The 20,035-nt window shown below is 42.5% G+C and overlaps 2 protein-coding genes across 2 annotated transcripts in view; one reads left to right on the plus strand and one right to left on the minus strand.

Moving 5' to 3' along the window:
* Window positions 1–15: 15 nt before the first annotated feature.
* On the minus strand, window positions 16–8,839 carry LOC134070667 (cytochrome P450 4F3). The gene is made up of 13 exons (XM_062527073.1): window positions 8,241–8,839; window positions 7,282–7,499; window positions 4,955–5,099; window positions 4,658–4,711; window positions 4,405–4,532; window positions 2,917–3,038; window positions 2,238–2,514; window positions 1,971–2,037; window positions 1,750–1,879; window positions 1,378–1,511; window positions 1,169–1,233; window positions 978–1,060; window positions 16–529 (listed from the first exon to the last, which is right to left on the minus strand). The coding sequence occupies exons 2-13, from the start codon at window positions 7,486–7,488 to the stop codon at window positions 331–333; spliced, it is 1,611 nt and encodes a 536-aa protein (XP_062383057.1). The 5' UTR covers window positions 7,489–7,499; window positions 8,241–8,839; the 3' UTR covers window positions 16–330.
* A 228-nt stretch (window positions 8,840–9,067) lies between these two features.
* Window positions 9,068–20,035, plus strand: part of LOC134070666 (rho GTPase-activating protein SYDE1) — a 23,457-nt gene continuing 12,489 nt past the window's right edge. Inside the window, exon 1 of the mRNA XM_062527072.1 lies at window positions 9,068–9,531. Coding sequence (XP_062383056.1) covers window positions 9,447–9,531 — 85 coding nt within the window. The 5' untranslated portion in view covers window positions 9,068–9,446. The remainder of the gene's footprint in view (window positions 9,532–20,035) is intronic.

The raw sequence follows: 20,035 nt of genomic DNA on the forward strand, positions 1-20,035 counted from the left end.
TGACCACAGTTTCTAACATGCCTAAAATGCTTTATAAGATTCAGGATGTCAATGCTTTATTGGTGAAACATTTTTAAACTCCCAAAAGTTAGTACAAAAAAAGTGCAAAAGTTCACAGTCTAAGGCCATTATTGACCTGATGAATGACATAGAAAAGAGGAATGTGCAGACATGTACAAGTAGAGAGTGCAAGTACTGAGCAAATGTTCAGAGTTCATTGGAATATTTCAAGCGAAGACACTAAATTCAGCAGAAAAAAAAACAGAGCAGAAAGTCAACGTGTTTGCCAGGGCTCAACAACAAGTGTCAATACTGTGGCCCACACTGAGGTCAGGGTGATGGCGGTGGGGGTGAGGTGCACTCAGGGTCCAGTGGCTCCAGCAGCAGGTGTATGCCCCCATCGGCCCTCATGATGAGCGTGTAGAGCCGGCGCACTGGCGCCCCCCCCAGGCTCACCCGGAACCTGCGCAGGGTCAACGCCACCACCACACGCATCTCCGCCATGGCAAAGTTCTGCCCTATGCAGTTCCTGTGAGAACAGAGAGGACAGCAGGTTTACAGCTACATACATAACTATCTTGATAAATGTCCTGTAAAATGCATTCATAGCATCTTTCACAACCAAACCTTCAAATCTAACCTACACCGTAAAACCAAACAGCCAAAGTAACTTTGTACGTAATGATTTAATACAACTTCTCCTAGTTGCACTAAAATACCAACATAAGTTCAACGTACTGCTATCTGCTGCTGTCCATAGTTCAGTTGTGATAAATATAAGATATTTTTGCAAAATGCTCCTTAGTTTTATGTACAGTGAACTTTATTGAATTGACACTATTGACTTTTAATTGTCAAATATTTTGAGTTAGTGGGTTAGTTACTGTGGGTTTACAGTGCCGTTAAACGCTTTACTTTATTCATGAATAGGCATATTTATGAATAGCCTAGCTTTAGACTTCGTCAGCAAAGGGTACCTTGGACCAGCCGAGAAAGGGATGAATGCATAAGGTGAGCGGCCTTTAGAATTCTCTGGATCAAAGCGCATTGGGTTGTACACCTGCAGGACAAAGAAGCAACACTCATCGTTTTAATCCCTTGGACTGGACACTGGGGAAACTATAAACATGTAAGAGGATGTGTGTGTTTTGTAGGGCCACTCCCTCACCTCTGGATCGGGCCACACCAATGGGTTGTGATGGGTCCCATAAATGCTCACCAGACAAATGTTGCCTGAAATGTCACACACACACACACACACACACACACACACACACACACACACACACACACACACACACACACTAAAACTGTAACTCATCACACAAACAGCAGTTTTGTGTCTTGGCCCCGCCCTGCTGGTCCCCCCCATCTTACCCGTGGGGATGGTGCAGTCCCCTGGCACGGTCTTGTCCACGGAGTACTGGCGGGACAGGGCTGCCACAGGGGGGTGCAGCCGCATGCTCTCCTTGATGCACATGGTGGTGAAAGGCATGTTGGTCAGGTCATCCCTACACAAACACACAGCCACACATTCACATCAGCAATGAAGCACAGCCCTAACCATTGATTATTCTCAGTAGGCTTTTGTCTTCCAATTGAAGTAAACATACTGTACTGAAACTATAAAGTATACAGTATACCAGTATACTATATATACAGTATACTAGTAGAAATAAAGTAAAGAGAGACGACTTAGACACTAAATCACATGGAAGCAGAATGCACAGAATTAGTCTCAAGTCTGACCACAGGATGTCGTCTTCTTCGCGGCCCTGCACTAAGGCGTTGATTTCCTCACGGCAGCGTTCCTGGTACTCAGGGTGAGAGGCCAGATTATACAGCACCCAGGAGATCCCACTGGCTGTAGTGTCATGACCTGTACGGGAGGGCAGAGGGAGACATTGTTGTTGAGAAGAAAAGACAATGGTGGACTTAGAATAGGAATGTGAACTGACAAAGACTCTCACCTTCAAACATGAAAGTGTTGGCCTCCGCTTTTATCTCATCATCTGACAGACCATTGCCATCCTCATCCTAAACAAGCATTTCAGGTTTCATGTTATTCACTGTAGTTTCCCATGTCTATTTACTTTTATGTCTATGTTTGATGTTCCCATGTCTATTAGGAACAGCTACAAGGGTCCAATTCAATGCTGATCTTATGCAGATCAGACTGCATCAAGCATTAATGCACACAAGTGAAACACAACCAGTGCATTAGTCCTGACACAGACCCTAGAAAGAAGCAGCACGTCGATGAAGTCAGTGACTTTCTTCCTGCCCGCGTTTTCATCGGCCTGGAGGTCTGGCGCCCCCTGCTGTTCCAGGTCTGCGCGGCGCAGCTGGACGACGCCAGCGGTGTAGCCATGCACCACGTCGCAGGCCTTCTTGAAGCGCTTGCCCTCGGGGGAGCGCGCGTACAGCCAGTCCCAGTGGTGCGGAGGGTAGCGCTGCCTCTTCACCACCAGCTCGCTCAGCTCGTAGATGGCCGAGATATACTCACTGGGCTCTCTGGGATCAACAACAACAACAACAACTTAGTGGGCCTTATCTGATCAGCGGCCACTTATCTTCAAGAATGTCAGTCACACTGTGTTTTTAAAATGCTTGGCTGCAAAGCCTTTTTCTTACGGATAGTTTTGAAATTGTTGTTATAAAATCTTTTTATCGAAAAGTAGTCTCCTTGTTTTATAGCAATAATATAAATAAATATAATATTGCAAACTATGAGGCGTACACGTTTCTAGAGTGTCAAGAAGAACACTGAAATAGATATGTGTATGACAAGGACGTGGGAAGACTATGGATCAAACTGCAAACATTTTTAGCCTCAGACTGAAAACTGTGAAATACACATTCTTTTAACTGCATGAGGGGAAATGTGTAAATGTATGTGCCTGAGTGACACCTTACTCCTGACAGTGACTGTCGTAGCTGAAGGTACATTTCAGCAAGCTGTCCAGAGTCATGAGACTGATCTGCTCAAACATCTCCAGGCAGTTCTCTCCTTCAGTCACAAGGCGGCGCCATTTTGCCTATATTTTCACAAAGAAAAAGCCAACCACACATGCAAAAGAACAGGCAGGGAGGCCAAAAAAAGGAGAAAGTACTGTAAAACAAAAATGAAAGGAAATGTAGACAAAATACCTCCTAAGGGTATTTGGCAAATCTATATGGATTCTGTTAGGATGAGAGATAACTATAAAGTAAACTAAGAAGGGCATGATTATCTGGCTATCAAATGTTATTCACTTTGTGAAAAAAAAACATAAGATTTGTAAAACATAACAATCATTATATAATTTACACCTACAGTATCTGAAATGTAATGTAAGCAAACCCCACAAGTGGTTGTTACTTTACTGTTTGCTGTATAATCAATAACGGTAGAACATCTTGTAGTAACACCATTAGAAAAGCAGAACTTTTTTTTACCAATCAACATCCTAACAGGAAGTGTTCTGTTGACAGCATAAACTGAGCTGCACTCTGCAATAAATGACCAAATGACTCTTATCAGGTGGTCTCGTGTGAGTAATCTGCATGTACTTACAGCCATGCCCTTTGTGTTTCCTGTTGATCTGTGCCCCCCCCCCCCTTATCAGACTATCATCTGCTGACTAACCATCAGCTAACATTGAATCCCTCAAGCTAATGTTGAATCCCTACCACACAATCAGATGTGTTTCCCGCTCACTATGGCAAGAAAAGGAAAATGAAAAGTGCATGCATGTGTGTGAGCGTGGGAGTGTGTGTGGGACTCTTACAACACAGACTTTTGACTAAACGCTAATTGTTTGTTGCACATCATACTGTATCTAAATGCAGGATCCCACAGAAGAAAACAGCAAAAATACCACCAACACATTGTGGGTTCGGCATAGCATAAACTGCATGATTACAGTAAGTCTTTGTTCAATGTACTGCATAATTTCCAAATTGCTTGGTGGCTTGATGACAAATGCTGAACACATTCACAGCATTCTGACTTCAACTTCAGCATGTCAGTTTTCACCATGGATGCTGCTTACACACAGTATTTTGAAAGCGTCATCAAACACCCACTTTGTGGGCAGGTCATACAAGGCTGTGTGTGTGTGTGTGTGTGTGTGTGTGTGTGTGTGTGTGTGTGTGTGTGTGTGTGTGTGTGTGTGTGTGTGTGTGTGTGTGTGTGTGTGTGTGTGTGTGTGTGTGTGTGTGTGTGTGTGTGTGTGTGTGTGTGTGTGTTGTGTGTGTGTGTGTGTGTCTGTGTGTGTGTGTCTGTGTGTGCATGTGTGTGCATGTGTGTGTGTGTGTGTGTGTGTGTGTGTGTGTGTGTGTGAGAGTGTGTAGGTGTCTACTGCAGTTAGAGGATGGCGTGTGTGGTAGGCTTGTTGATGGTGCGATATGCCAGTGACTCACATGCATAATGTTAGTAGACTGGTTGAAGATGATCACATAGTTCTTCAGGATGTCAAAGTGAAACGCTGGAGTTAGAAGCCGCCTGTGGCGTGACCACCGCTCACCGTTACTCAGCAGTAGGCCTTGTCCTGATATGGTACACACAACATTAATGGAGTGTGTGTGTGTGTGTGTGTGTGTGTGTGTATGTGTCTGTCTGTCTGTCTTTCTGTAATGTACATTCATAGGAAGAAACATAATGTTGTATAGTTACCCAGCCATGGTCTCATAAGCCCATAGAATAACTCATCCTTGATAGTTGTGGAAGCTGCATTGGCATGTGTGCACGCAGACATACAAAGACACACAGGGCAGAGAGAGAGAAGGGAGGAGAGAGGGAGGGAGAGAGAGAGGGAGGGAGAGAGAGAGGGAGAGAGATGTTTATTGAAGTGTTATTGATATTGATGCATTGTCACTAGTTAACAATAGGCTTCACCTTAGATGAAGGAGGTCATCTTAGGAGGTCTCTAAGCGATTCTGCGGACATGAGAACTATGGCTTGTAGTCTCACCAGAGGCCAGCAGGAGGGGTTTGACGTAGTCAGGGTGGAAGACGCGCACCAGGTTGTAGAAAGGGCCCAGGAACCAGACGCAGGAGTGCTGGTAGGTCTTCACTATCTCATCCACCTCACGCAAACCCTCTTCTGAACTCTTCATCTGAGAACCAGCAAAAATGCAAGATGGAGAGATACAGAGAGATAGAGAGATAGAGGAAGAGAGAGAAAGAATGTGATAATGAGATGTACTGAGAGAGTGCAGGATGAACCACCTCAGATCAGATCACTTGCATTGCATGTAGAAACTCAATTATCATAGAAGCCTGCCACACACGGACATTTCGTTTAAAATCCTTACAACTTCCTAATCACAACTTGCAGTGCAAGAAACTACACCAAGTGTCTTTGACAGTCTTCATCCACATCTAGGTCTATGGGACTGTGGTGTTTCTTGCAGACCTCCACTTCTACATGTACATGTATTCATTTATTAGACGCTTGTATCCAAAGTGGCCAACATGACCAATTATATTACAAGGGCAATGGTCCCTGGAGCAACTCGGGGTGAAGTTCAAGTTCAAGTGCAGTACCTTAATAACAGTGCTTCAAGGGCATAACATGGAACCTGGGAAAGCTAGCCCAACTCCTTAGCCAATACGCTACCACCGCCAAGTGTGCTACTGTGTGAGAGAGCTACTGGATAGCACATTTGAATTGCACAAGAGTTTCGGGCGTAGGCTTGCTCCACATACTCTGGAATTAAACCAAACCCTTAATCAACCAGATAGCGTTCCTCAACCTTGAGGATAATGACACAACCAGTCATTGTAATGCCATTGCCATTGTTTGATGTAGACTAATGTGTTCATCCATACTACAAATTAGTCAAACTATTACTGAACTATTTACTTCAGAGAATATCAATATATTTTCCATTTAATCTCTTTAAAGGTTTTTATAGAAAGCATAGAAAAAGGATATCTCATCAATCTACAACATGGTTGCTACATAGGTGCAGTGGTTATGCGGGTGTGAAACCCAACTCATTGCACAACAATTCTATCTGCATACTTCCTGACTTGGCAACATCATTTGCATATGCAAAACATGAGCAAATCTAAAGTAATCTTAGTGAATGTTCTGTGGAACTAAACAACTACAACATTATGCTTCACCTGTACGTCTGGATCTCATGACCTGCCAAGAGCTGGAATAGCCCCAAATGACTAAGAAATGCAAAACTGAGTCAGTTAATCATTTACATACAATTAACATGAAGTTGCTGCATTGCATGGGTGACCCCATGAGTCAAAAAGTACACTCAGTCCAGATCTAATATCCTGTTACAACAATTGATTTACTGTAGATACCTGTGAGCTACTTACAGTAACTGCAATGTCAAAATTTCCTCCAGTGACACAATCTATTCTGCTGTAACACCATATGGTCTGGGTGGCGCAAATCCTGTCAACATCAGCAGAGTTTACCAACCAGTCCAGATCAACGACTCTCAGGTGGAAAGGGTAGAGAGAGTTTTAAATATCTTGGTGTTCATATTTCTGAAGATCTGACTTGGACCCAACATGTTGATTCACTGGTGAGAAAGGCACGTCAGCGTCTTTTTTACCTCGCCTGAAGGACTTTAGGCTACCTCAGCAATTACTTAAGAACTTTTACAGAGGCAACATTTGAAACTATTATTACTGGGAATATAACAGCTTGGTATGGAAACAGCACTCAGCGAGGCCGTAAAGCCCTAAAGAGAGTAGCAAGATCAGCTGAATGCACCAGCAGGAGTTCACTACCCAACCTAGAGGAAATATACATCAGGAAAAGTCCAGAGTAAAGAAAATCACCCAGTAAAGAGACCCCAGTCACCCCAACAACTGCCTCTTCTTTGGCCTACGCTCTGGGAATCGGTACCACTGCCTGAGGGCCAACACAGAGAGAATGCAGAAACGGTTTTATCCCCAAGCTATCTGGATACTGAGTGAGGACTGTAGCAGAAGCAATTATGTTGGAAATATCTCATGCACTTTAGACACTACAGATTTCCTCTTCTTCTTCTCTTTTTTTTATATTTATTTCCTTATTTATTTAGACATTGCACACCCATGAAGACAGTGGACAAAGCATTTCACTACATATACTCTGTACAGTTTTATGTGACTGTGATACATTTGAATTGAATTGAATTGAATTGGAAAGGTTAAAGAATTTTGCCATGACATGAACCTGGAACCTTGCCGCCTTTTGCATTTGCCACTTCAATCCCCTGCAGTCTAACTAGAACACTCTACAATTCCATTAACTTGTCTACTTGAGGTGTAGAGGTGACTTACAATTCCCAGGTGACCGAGAAGCCAGTTGCGCATTGGAGGCAGAGCAAAACAGCTCAGTCCGCTGCGTCTCCTTGACACCTGGACAATTTTGACGAAGACGAAGAGCACTAAAGCCAGGACGATCAGCTGTAACACACCCCACACGAAGCTGCCTGAAGCAAGGAGGGAGAACAGGTGCACAAACACGCCGCCTGTCACCACCGCCATCCTGTAAGGAACTAGAATCACAACACAACAAGAGAGGTTCAAAAAGATGAACAAGTGACGAACAGTTTCTGCACATGGTGCTCTTTGAGTTGGCCACAGTGAAGTGACCTTAAAAGGAATGTCAAATGCAGATGTTGATGCATGAGTATTTCATCTGATAAAATGGTGGTATTGTATGGGTTTTAATTGAAAAGAAAATACAATATGTACCATGGACAGAGAACAAGCCATACTTTCTCTATACTGTTGTGATGAAAGAAATATAGAAGTAAATCCAATATCTCTGTCAAAATAATTCAGCCTCTGTTAAATTTGCTTTTATGAAACCTGCATGAGAAGGCTGCAGAGACTGATTATTTGTCACTCAACACCTTCAGGACAGATAAGAAGAAATTGTAAACAATGCTGATTCTTTTTTTTTATGCTTCCTGATACCATGAACTTCTAGTTTGTCAACACACTTCAGTAACTAGTAACTAACTAAATAGTAATGCTGATCATTTCATTACTTTATGTTGTAATAATGGGGTTATTAATGTGTCTTAAGCATCTCGGAGTCCACTGTAACTGTGTAGTTCCAAGGGTAGCCTCTCCAGTAGTAGCAGTAGTGCAACCAGCTACAGTATGTCATTAAATAACTTTACATGTAGTTCTACATTCTAACTTTGTCTCATAACAATTAGCCTATATATGCCACAGCCAGCAATAAATGATACATTAAGCATAGCCCAAAAGTGAATGGGTTTCATCACCTGGTGTGAATGATGCGCTGTCAGGTCACTGTCAGTCCTATCTCGACGGAGTCCAGCAGACTGTTCACAGGTTACAAACAACACAAGTCTACTTCCTCCTTAGAAAAGAGACGCCGCTTAACAGACTCAGACAGACAACATTTATAGGTTATCGGGAAAGGAAATTGTGTAATGAGGATTGCCCAACCTTTCTCATTAATCAGACAAGATCGCCAACACATTTCCAATTAAGTTCACCTAACTAGAGAATGTGTTAGACAATTTAAAGTGCTTGTCCGGTCTTCAGGAGCGCACACTACTCGCAAGACAGATCTTACTCGCAATGCAAAGCCGGCGTTTTAAACTCGGGCTTCATGAATTACTGTAGGGTAGTGATCTTATGAAAACGAGTTCGTATGCACGCAAAAGTCTGGAAAGAGTACATTTCTTTAAAAAAAATATATGATTTAAAAACAACCCACAAGCATCACAAGCAAAGCAGAACTTTCAAAGGTTGGCCTTAATGTGTAATCCTCTGCCTGTCAATCATTGGAGGATATTCCTTGCATATTTTCCAAGTAGAGTACTGCTACCAAATGACCCTGTCTAAAGTTATTCTTCTGCTGCACTTCCTGTTTTCAAACGTAGCCTAAAGACACACGCATGTGTGGTATGTGCAAAATAGCGACAAAAAGATATGGGACGCACGCAGAGTTGGCTCTGCCTACTAATTACAAAAACATGAGCAAATACTTACACCGTCATCTTTTAGAAAATACAATTAGAATTTAATTTTAAAAAGCGGTGTAAACTCAAACATTTTATAAGCCCTTCGACAACTGTATGTATATCTTAGCTAGTTTCTGCAAAAAAGAGTCTATTTTAGTAGGCTGAGCCACTCTGGAGTGAGTGCCGCGAACTACATCTCCCATCAGCTTCCCCCCTGTAAGCAACGCAAGGGTTAAAATGTTTGGGAAAGAATCTGAGGAATTTCTTTCCTGTGAAATTTGGCCAGACAGTCGTAGAGCGAGCGAACGAGAGCGAAAGAGCTCACTAGCAGTAGTGTTGTGATGGAGGCGTTTAGAAATGTCCTGCTATGATGGAGTTTGGAGTGTTCAGTGGAAATAAAGCGTTAAGAAGAACGTTGTTAAGTAAGTTTTAAACCAAGGATCCCTTTTTGCCACTCCCCAGAGAAAACACACACACATATTCGGGGGGGATTCAGTTATGGCTGAACCCCTTCTGAAGCGGACTTTCTCGAGGTTGCGGGGCAAAGAGAAATTCCGTCGGAAAACAGACCCGAAGCTCGCTGGTAAGTGTTACGTTTCTCCTCTATAGAATTTGTCGTTGGTTTATTTGCGATTGTCGTAGAGAACCCAGCAGAAAGATGTGCGCGCAATCCTCGTGTTTATTCGTGCATTAGAAACTTTTCAAATTACATTTTTTTTGTTTTCAATGAGTGTAACATATAGCCAAGGTGAAATGCAAGAATGTTATTTTAACTTAAGTGAAGACTAGCCTATAGGTATTCTATAGCTAATTAATCATAGTCGTGTTGGCTGATTTAAGTTAACCTGAACATATGTGACCATAACCTCTCTGCCATGTCGGTATGCTGTGTAGATTATTCCCTCGTGGGGCATGACTTGATATTGATGTCATTTGCAATTTTATAATTGAGTAAACTCAGTGCGTGCGACCCTCAATTCCGTTGGAGAGTCCGTGGATGCTTAACATTTGTTTTTGTTCCATTTGGTCGGGAAGGCATGCTGTTTACATTCTTCCTGCAAAAGTTAATGTTATTGAAATGTGGGCGATAACACTTCGCTAAAGATAACAGTGCGAAGAAGAAAACTTGACCAGACTCAACCGTGGAACGACCACTGCCTATAGCCCACCACTTTAGTAACACGTTCGCAAAATTGTGAGTTACATAATTCCATTCAGCAGCCATATCACGGGCCCCGGTACGCTCCTCCGGAGCTTGCCAGATAATACCATAACAAAGTGAATCCGTATTGAGGAATTATGTCCACGCTCATTCCTTCCCACATTAGGCCACCGTGGGCTTGTCTGTAACTTGTGTGTGTGTAACAGTCTTTGCCTAGTGAAATTCCTGTCTGTCAGTCCTCATGAATAAGCGACCGTGTGCCATGTACCCTACCCATGTGCCATGTCTTGGACGTGTAGTGAATAACGGCTTTATAAGTTGTTGGATTTGATTACACCAGAGGAGGGTGGGTTGTGTTTGGGACAGACTGTCAGAGAAAGGATTGCTTGTTGAGTTTGTGAGGCAATGACAAACGTTAGCAGGGTAGACCTACTGCTGACTTAATGTGCAAGGAATGTGCCTTTTGTTCTCAAATGGATAATTCAGCAGTTTGAAGATGACAAATGCCATGTCTGTTGTCAGATACAATCAAAACATTCTAAATCTCAATATCACAAATATAATATTAGTTCTAGTTGTGAATCTGTCTCCAATCTAGACCTAAACAGATCCTAAAACAGAAACTATTCTAAGTTTCCAGGCCCTCAAGTGGGGTTTGTGACCTATGCCTCCAGAGAGTGCTAGAAACAATAGGTCTTCAGATTTGTGAATGCTATGTCAATAACAGATCTCTAGCATAAGCTTCTCCTTGTCAATTCAGTGACACCACTTTTCACATCACATTCACACCATGGTGCCATTGAATGGTGAATACATGAAGACTCTCTCTCTCTCTCTCTCTCTCTCTCTCTCTCTCGTGTAGTCTGTCTTTCTTTATATTTTCACCATGTCTTGTCCATAGACTTCAGTATCCGCTCGCCTGGTCTCTCTCATTCCACTCCTTTTCTCTTGCGCCCTTGTTTCTCTCACCCCGTCTCTCAGTCTCCCGCCCCCTCCTTGACTGCTTGTTATGTCTAAAATAGGGAAAGCAGCCGCACACACACTGCACTGTGTGGACATTTGGAGTGGAGTTGGAACTTATATACACACTTTGCCACTTAGACTTGGAACAGTGTGTGTGTGTGTGTGTGTGTGTGTGTGTATGTATGTGTGTGTGTGTGTGTGTGTGTGTGTGTGTGTGTGTGTGTGTGTGTGTGTGTGTGTGTGTGTGTGTTCCTGTGAGCCTGTGAAAGAGAATGTCTATTGGACTGTTGCGTTCATGATGCCCCTTATAGAATATGGGAATGCATATAGAGATAAAGAAGGAGAGGGAAAGAGACTACAGCTGTGGCAATAGAGTCCAGCTGCAGGTCATGGCTGTTAAGGAAGCTCTCTCTCTCTCTCTCTCTCTCTCTCTCTCTGTGTGTATGTGTGTGTTTAAGTGCTTGATGTAACGTTTGCTTAGCTTTGTAGCCTGTGTGTGTGTGTGTGTGTGTGTGTGTGTGTGTGTGTGTGTGTGTGTGTGTGTGGCTGTGTGCCCTTGTGTGATCCTTTGCTCACCAGTGACTGTCAAAAGAGTTCTTTATCTGTGCTCTCTGTCCATCTGCAGACCACATGAGAATCGGAAAACAGATCTCTCTCGCTCTCTCCTTTTCCTCTCTCTATTGACTACCATTACTTATCTGTCATAGAAAATCTTGCCAAAAACGGAGGATGTTGTTCCAAAGTCCAAATGCACTGAAAGAGGTGAAATACAGCAAATATGTACAGTCTGGTCTCTGCAGTCACTTCATGATGTTGCAAACCAGACTAAAACGCTTATGTAATGTAGGGGCTGTAATGGTGCAACACAACATGTTGCATCTCTTCCTGTCAGTGTTGGGTTATTTATATTTGTCAATCCTATGTGTGTGTTTTTTACAGCTTCCACTTCCTCCGTTTCCTTGTGCTGCTGCTTCCGTAGTGCATGTCATTTGCTTTTTTAATCAAGGAAGTCAAGGACATTGAAAAGACAACACAAAAGAAAATAACAGCATTAGTGTAAAAATGTCCATCATAGTTGAAGTATAACATATGACGCATAGCACATATAATCTTTGGGGGGGCGGGGGTGTCATGTAGAGATGTTGGCATGTAGTTAGGGTATCATATAATGTTTACAAATGTGGCAAAAAGCAGTTGTGATCATGCCAGTTAGTCAAGAAGCTTATCAGCCAGGGTTTGTCATTGTAGAACAGGCCAGAGGGGAAGAGAAGAGGGGCAAGAGAGCTGTTTAGAGGGGAGTTTCCTCTCCAACACTGACAGTAACGAGGGCCGCTTTCCTCTGATCATACGCACAAGGGTTCCTGTAATTTAGGAGAGGGGGGGGGGTCCCAAGGAATGGTTTGTGTATTTGTGTGTATATGAGAGGGAGAGGGAGAGAGGAGAGAGAGAGAGGGGGAGAGAGGAGAGAGGGAGGGAGAGAAGGAGACAGAGAGAGAGAGCAAAAGAGAGAAAGCGAAAGAGAGAGAGCGAGATGGCTCGGTCCCCTGAGGACAGGCCCTGCTGCGTTTCCTGTGTGTTCATCTCCTCTCTTGTGTTTAGAGGCCAGTGCCAGAGCCCAGCGCCTCCATTTTGTAGCCCGACTGGATGGGAACAGGAGGCAGAGCTCTCTGCCCTGAGAGATGACTTAGAACGCCACTTGAATGTATTCACAAGGACACGCATTGTGGTCAGAATGGTGCATTCTGGGAAAAGCCAAGTATCTCAAGAGAGTGGCATTTAGAAAAGTTTACTTGGACCACAAATCTGCCCCGAGCTCTTAAAGCAGGCTTATTTATTTTCTCCTTTTATTGTCATTTCATTAGATATCTGAGAGCAATTTTTCTTTCGGGGCAAGAATGGAAAAAACCTTCGGGGGGAGAGGGATGGGTTGGGGGGGGCTACTTAAGTTTGGAAAACGGTTGAGTTTCCTGGAACGGTTGTAGTGATCATTTTCTTATTGAGCGCAGAGAAGAGTCGGGGGAGATCATGGCAGCATGAACTGCGAGTGCAACTGAAGATGTTGGTATGTGCTTTGGCAGGATGTCCCAAATTATGAAGGAGGTGGGGGCAGGGGGGAACTTTTTGGGGGAGAGAGCTAATGGTTTCTCACAGCATACATTGTGAGAGAACTTTTCCACTCGTTTCTTTCTCTCTCTCTCACTCACTCTTTCTCTCTCACACACACACACACACACTCTCTCTCTCTCTCTCTCTTTCTCTATTAATGCCAGGCAACTGGGATTCATTTATATAGCCACGTCGAGGTTCTAGAAAAAGCAGCTTTTCAGTGACACCAACCCTACTCCTTGAAAGAAACTGAGAATGAAGAGACCATTCTTCACTTTACATTTTACTCAATCCACACTAGTCAACTCTTTCAGACCACAAATATCATTATTCACTTTCGTGTGTGAAAAAGGAGCTCTTTCTGAAAGACACACAGCTTTTCACGTAAGGAGTAACGTCGAGATGAATGTTTTAAGATTAAAAGGGACCCAGCAGCTATAGGCAGACTAGTGTCCTGTAGCAATTAGATAAGCATACAGTTGTGTTGGTTTAGGATTAGGTTATCTCTTTGGAGCTCACTCAGAAACAGTGAACCCGCTGCTCCTATGTACAGCCCATATTGCTCTGTCTGTGTAAACGAGGGTGATGTGTTGGCTATAATTGAAGAGATCATATTATGTGAAGATAAAAAAAATCTGAAGGATGTGGTTAAGCGTCCCTTGAGGGATGGCTGTAAATCTGGTCCAAGGGCAGGCAGTCCCATACAGCTACAGAACACATTGTCTCATTGTCTCCCCAGCCAAGAGCCGATGCGCCACACAGCGTGAGCAACTTCTGGAACATGCTGCTTTTGCCTCAAAGAAAAACAGAGGCGAGCATGCTGTAAAACGTGCGTCCACTCCGCGCTCCCAGGAGCGTTTTCTCAGTATCTGATTACTTCATCAGTGTTTGGTGAACAGTTTGTGAAGTTCTTCTGTTTTTCCCCCCCTGACCTAATGCCGTATCTGTCAGCACTCCTCAGCTATCCGTTCACAGTGTTACTCACTCTTACCCATTTCAAATCCATTGCTGTGCTGTATGTACAGATCAAAGACAGAAGTGGTGGCTCTTAAATAGCGTGGTGGTCACCATTTCATTTGTTTTCACAGTCTGTGTACGGTACATTCACTGCTGCTTAGTCTTTCCAGTCTCTTTTCTATTACAGTGGGTACGGGTTGAGAATGCACCTTCTCCCGCGGGACTCCCGAAGAGATCCCGCAGTGCGTCAAGCCGATTTTTTTCGAGGCTAAGGCAATGTACCCAAACAACCACCAGGTGGCAGAAAGTTTCAACTGCATTTAATGATGAAGACCGCATATCCGTCAATAGTCGACTCCTTAATCTCACTGAATCATTAAAATGAAGGTGATGACTGGCGAAATTATTCAAACGACACTTCAATGAACCATTGTTGAAATGTATGAAAATGGTTATAGAAATCGCCTACAGCCAGCGTTATGAGAAATATATAAGTAATAGTTAAAGTCTTCTTCCGTATTAAACAGATAGCCTACGGGACGCTCTTTGTTCCGTAGGCTATTTTAAGGAACTACTCAATGCACACACACTGGGTAAACTGGCGCGCTACAAACATTAAAATGTCAAATCATATTTATTTCTCTTTGTCGCCATGATATTGGGGGAAACGCGGAGAGGCGAGATGGTCAGTCCTCGTATTTGTTCTTCGCGTTTCGTTATAAGAAATATATAAGTAATAGTTAAAGTCTTCTTCTGTATTAAACAGATAGCCTACAGGACGCTCTTTGTTCCGTATTTTAAGGAACTGCTCAATTCACACACACTGGGTAAACTGGCGCGCTACAAACATTAAAATGTCAAATCATATTTATTTCTCTTTGTCGCCATGATATTGGGGGAAACGCGGAGAGGCGAGATGGTCAGTCCTCGTATTTTTTCTTCGCGTTTCGTTATAAGAAATATATAAGTAATAGTTAAAGTCTTCTTCTGTATTAAACAGATAGCCTACGGGACGCTCTTTGTTCCGTATTTTAAGGAACTACTCAATGCACACACACTGGGTAAACTGGCGCGCTACAAACATTAAAATGTCAAATCATATGTATTTCTCTTTGTCGCCATGATATTGGGGGAAACGCGGAGAGGCGAGATGGTCAGTCCTCGTATTTTTTCTTCGCGTTTCGTTATAAGAAATATATAAGTAATAGTTAAAGTCTTCTTCTGTATTGAACAGATAGCCTACGGGACGCTCTTTGTTCCGTATTTTAAGGAACTACTCAATGCACACACACTGGGTAAACTGGCGCGCTACAAACATTAAAATGTCAAATCATATTTATTTCTTTGTCGCCATGGTAGGCCTATTGGGGGAAACGCGGAGAGGCGAGATGGTCAGTCCTCGTATTTATTCTTCGCGTTTCGTCATAAGAATATATAAGTAATAGTTAAAGTCTTCTTCTGTATTCTCTGCCACATTCGACAACAGCATTCAAGTTCCTTCTCAGCACGATGACGTGACTTTGCTTGCTGTTGGCCCAGATTAGAACAACATGCTCGAATTCACCAACAGAGTCGCGGCAACGTTGGTAGATACCAGTGATGCGCGGGTACGTGTCTGAACGCCCCGCCCCGCCCCGCCGTTTACAACTATAACCCGACCGCAACTCGGACCGCAAAAAAAAAATATTGAAATACAGGACCCGACCCGCTTCCCGACCCGCTTATTGTAAAAAGTAGCCTAGTCTAACTTAGTCGTAGCGTCATTGAGCTATGCAAAATTGGTATCTCATATGCATGTAAAACAATAATATAGCCTATATTGCCTAATTATATATAGCCTATAATTGCTCAGAATTTGGGAAACATGCATTTAGTCTACCTTTTTTTTGTTCCGTGTCAGCATTCATCCAAAAATGTGGCTGTTTGACTCAACATCGAACATAATTAGCCTAGGATTTCAAATTCTGTTTCAGCCGTTCCTCACATGAATGCCTTGAAGCTCTCCCAAGCATGAAATGCAGGCATAGAATATTATTAAGAAACTCTTTATTAACGTCTTCATCAATGGACCAAAAGTCCATTGCTCCGCGATTATAAATTGCAGCGAGATGAAACCTTTATTGCACGACGTGGGGAAGAGCAGACGTGGGGCTTTCCAACGAGCCACTAGGCCTATAAGTTGCGCAAGGACGCACATATTGCATGCTCATACCAATTGTAGGCTATATGCCTTGATGACATTAAATTAAGAAATATTTCCTGATTTGGGAAACTTTTAGTTTATTTTTCTTTCCATAATACCATTCGATCTTGCTGGAAATTATCAGACTTGAGAAACACGCATTGCATCGGCAACTTCGCTGCTCAGTAGACGATTCTGCCACTTTCTGTAGAGGCCAGCAGTTCGAGATAAAAGCTGCAGATCATAGACAGAGAAAGCATATGCTCTGAGAACAGAACACAACTGCATGTCAAGTGTAGCCGAGGGTCTGTCTACGCAGAAACAAGTGCATTTCTACATGTTCGTGACAAAATGTGGGGGATAGAATCGCGTTTCAGTGGGAATGCTGCAACTTATGTCTTTTTCTTCTAAAGACAATTATGTACGATATAAATGACAATTTATTTTTTTTACCGACCCGACCAAACATGACCCGCATATCATTCAAAATATTTTTTCTTGACCCATAACCGCGGGTGCGCTCGATTTGGATCAGCCCGCGCATCACTGGTAGATACGGATGCCTGCTCTTCAGAGCCATCACCACAAAGGAGCACTAGAGCCTGGTGCAAAACCACCAACTGGGATGGATCGAAGGGCAAGCAAGCACTGCCACACAACGTCAAGACCTTTGTCAACACTAAGCAGAAAGTTTCCTACGATGGGGAGAAGTGGCCGCAAGGACTGCATCGATAACATCAACGAATGCCTTCGCAAGCCCCGAAACCCTGGCGATACATTTTCTTTCCTTTAATTCAATAAAACATTGTTTATCTGAAGAACTTTTCCGAGGTTGTCTTGTCTACCAAATCCTAAACTTAAATAGAGTAAACATTTTATCTTATGAAAAAACTCTTAGGGGGAACAGTTAGGCAGCCCTTCCTCCATTATCGTAGTAGGACTATAGGCAATTTATTAGAGGGGTCAAAAAAAACTAATAAAGTAGGCTAGACTAAATGTGTCACTTTAGTGATTGGCTCTTTCGAATGCAAATTAGGTGGATGGGCTTTTGAATGGGCCTGCTGCAGGTGAGAGGACAAATCCTACGAATTTATTGTTTTTAGAAAGTGCATTATCATTGCCATATTCTCTTAAAACATAGGCTATATATTTGAAAACGAGTTGATTAAAGGCTTCTAATGGTGTCTCTATAATATGATAAAAGCAGAGATTGAGATGTGTGTTTGGAACAGTTTTTCAAATCCCCCGGGGGTATTTAGACTCCAGGGTGTTAAGCACTCATTCACAACTGTCCCATCGCTAAATGCTCTCTTGTGTTGCGTGATCACACAAGTATACCTGTCGTAGTGTGCTTTTAATTTGATATGCCTAATTATTATCTCCGCCAAGGATATAGGATGAACAAAGTCTATGGATTTGCTATCCAGTAGCCTAATAATTAGGCTATGTGCCACGTCCGATTTCGCAAGTGGTGTAGTAGGCTACATTTAAAAACAGACAGCCGCCTGTGAGATCCATTTCATGAAGAGCATTATTGTCTTGTGCGATCATTCCCCCTCCCCCACACTCGTCTAACCAGTTCACTACATTAAAGCCTATAGCCTATGCGGCACTGAGGACGACACTTGAGCCCGACACTATGTCAATGTAAAAATGTGTGTGAGCGCGCGCTGAACCACGAATTAACATATTAACTTTTCTTTTCAGCAGACATCGCAAACATAAAAAGAATCTCAAAACAGGAAATCTTTCATTTCTTTTAATAAACCGATTCATTTTGTTTTGACGGGTTCCGGAGAGGTTCTTCAACTGGGTTTCGAACCCCAGTCGCTGGCGTACGATAGGGGAGACCGGGGCTGGTTGGCACACTTTTTACTCTTAGTCATATTTCTCTGTCATACATTGCTTTAAAACTCCGAAAATATGATACAATGAAAGGTTTAGATCTCAGTTAAAAATCAGGCACATGCACTGTTGGTTAATTATCCCTTGCTTTCATTTATATATGATTAAAAGGGTGTTGCGCAGTTGTGCCAACCTGCCCCAGCACGGGGTTGGTTGGCACATGTAGGTGGGGTTGGTTGGCACACATTTAAACTGCTGTGTTCTGTAGGAAATAGTATCAAAGAACACATAGGCTACTCAATAATAACTGAATACTGAATCTTTCAAATATGATTTACTGTAGGATAAGGGAAAATTCAAATTTTATAGTCAAAAGGGAGTAAATTGTATCATATTGTTATATTTATTAGTATATGTCTATTCATATAGGCTACATAACACACATTTAACAAGTAAAAGAATGAAATACAATCTATTTTCTATTATTGATCTATATATTGATCATATAATGACACATAGCCTAAGCCTGATATAAAATAAGCCTGTATCAACAACTTTTGTGGTAATTCTAATAGGCTGCATAATAACTAGGCCTACTACCTACTAGCCTAGGCTACTACTAAATAGTAGTAGTAATAATAATAATATTGTTTCTATTAGTATTATTGTTATTATTAGTTAGTATTATATGTAGAATATGTCTTAATTATATAATATTATTAATAATATAATAATAATAAGCTTCAATACATGTGCCAACCAACCCCGAAATAAGTGTGCCAACCTGCCCCGCCCACATTAGCACAGAACTTTTGACACAAATCATGTTAGTCTGTTAGCATCAAACATCACAGGATTTCAAACTTAATATCAAATTATAGCTAGATCCCCTATCTATCAATTGCAATATTTATCTTTTTTCTGTCCCTAACTATCACCTTTCTAGAATGAATTTAGTGGGAGGTGCATATTCTTAGTTTTGACGTCACAAAATCAAAAAGTTTCTCTCACCTCAAGAGTTAATGACTTTCAAACTTCTTACTTAAGTGGACTAACTATACTCAAAATGGGCATCAAGCCAGTGTTTGAATTTGGTAGCTGGACCCTCTAGGGGCCTGGAGAATAAGCGTGTGCCAACCTGCCCCTGTGCCAACCAGCCCCGGTCTCCCCTACCTATGCTTCAACCACATGCGCCACAACTGGATGTGAATTTCGTAAGGCTTTATTCGGTATATGGACTTGAACGTCGCCGTAGCCTACTTGAACGTCGCCGGTTAAAATTAACAAGCCTCCGTTTTAAAATAGCTTAGGCCTACACATTTCTAAGTATTCCTAGCATGTAAATGTTGCCAAAATGTCCATCTTGTCCATCTCTTTCGTCTTCGCCTTGACGTTGACAATAATAGCCTATTCACGGAAATGCGGTCTTGTAACCGTAGCCTAATGAATTCATGAATTAATCTAAGGTTGCCTTTCGAGTAGCCTATTTCAGGTTGAAGGCTATTTCCTTCTGATAGGCCTATAGGTTTCTAAAACCATTTTCATTCATTTCAACAATGGTTTATTGAAACGTCGTTGATTAATTTCGCCAGTCATCACTTTCATTTTAAGGATATAGGATGAACAAAGTCTATGGATTTGCTATCCAGTAGCCTAATAATTAGGCTATGTGCCACGTCCGATTTCGCAAGTGGTGTAGTAGGCTACATTTAAAAACAGACAGCCGCCTGTGAGATCCATTTCATGAAGAGCATTATTGTCTTGTGCGATCATTCCCCCTCCCCCACACTCGTCTAACCAGGTCACTACATTATAGCCTATATGCGGCACTGAGGACGACACGACACTTGAGCCCGACACTATGTCAATGTA

The sequence above is a fragment of the Sardina pilchardus genome, chromosome 22 (assembly GCF_963854185.1).
Source record: "Sardina pilchardus chromosome 22, fSarPil1.1, whole genome shotgun sequence".
Classification (NCBI taxonomy): domain Eukaryota; kingdom Metazoa; phylum Chordata; class Actinopteri; order Clupeiformes; family Clupeidae; genus Sardina; species Sardina pilchardus.

Coding starts and splice junctions, on each gene's coding strand:
- LOC134070667 (XM_062527073.1), bottom strand. CDS start 7,488: ATGGCGGTGGTGACAGGCGGCGTGTTTGTGCACCTGTTCTCCCTCCTT. Junction 5,100..7,281: donor TTCTCGGTCACCTGGGAATT/GTAAGTCACCTC, acceptor GCTGGTTCTCAG/ATGAAGAGTTCAGAAGAGGG. Junction 4,533..4,657: donor GCTTATGAGACCATGGCTGG/GTAACTATACAA, acceptor GTACCATATCAG/GACAAGGCCTACTGCTGAGT.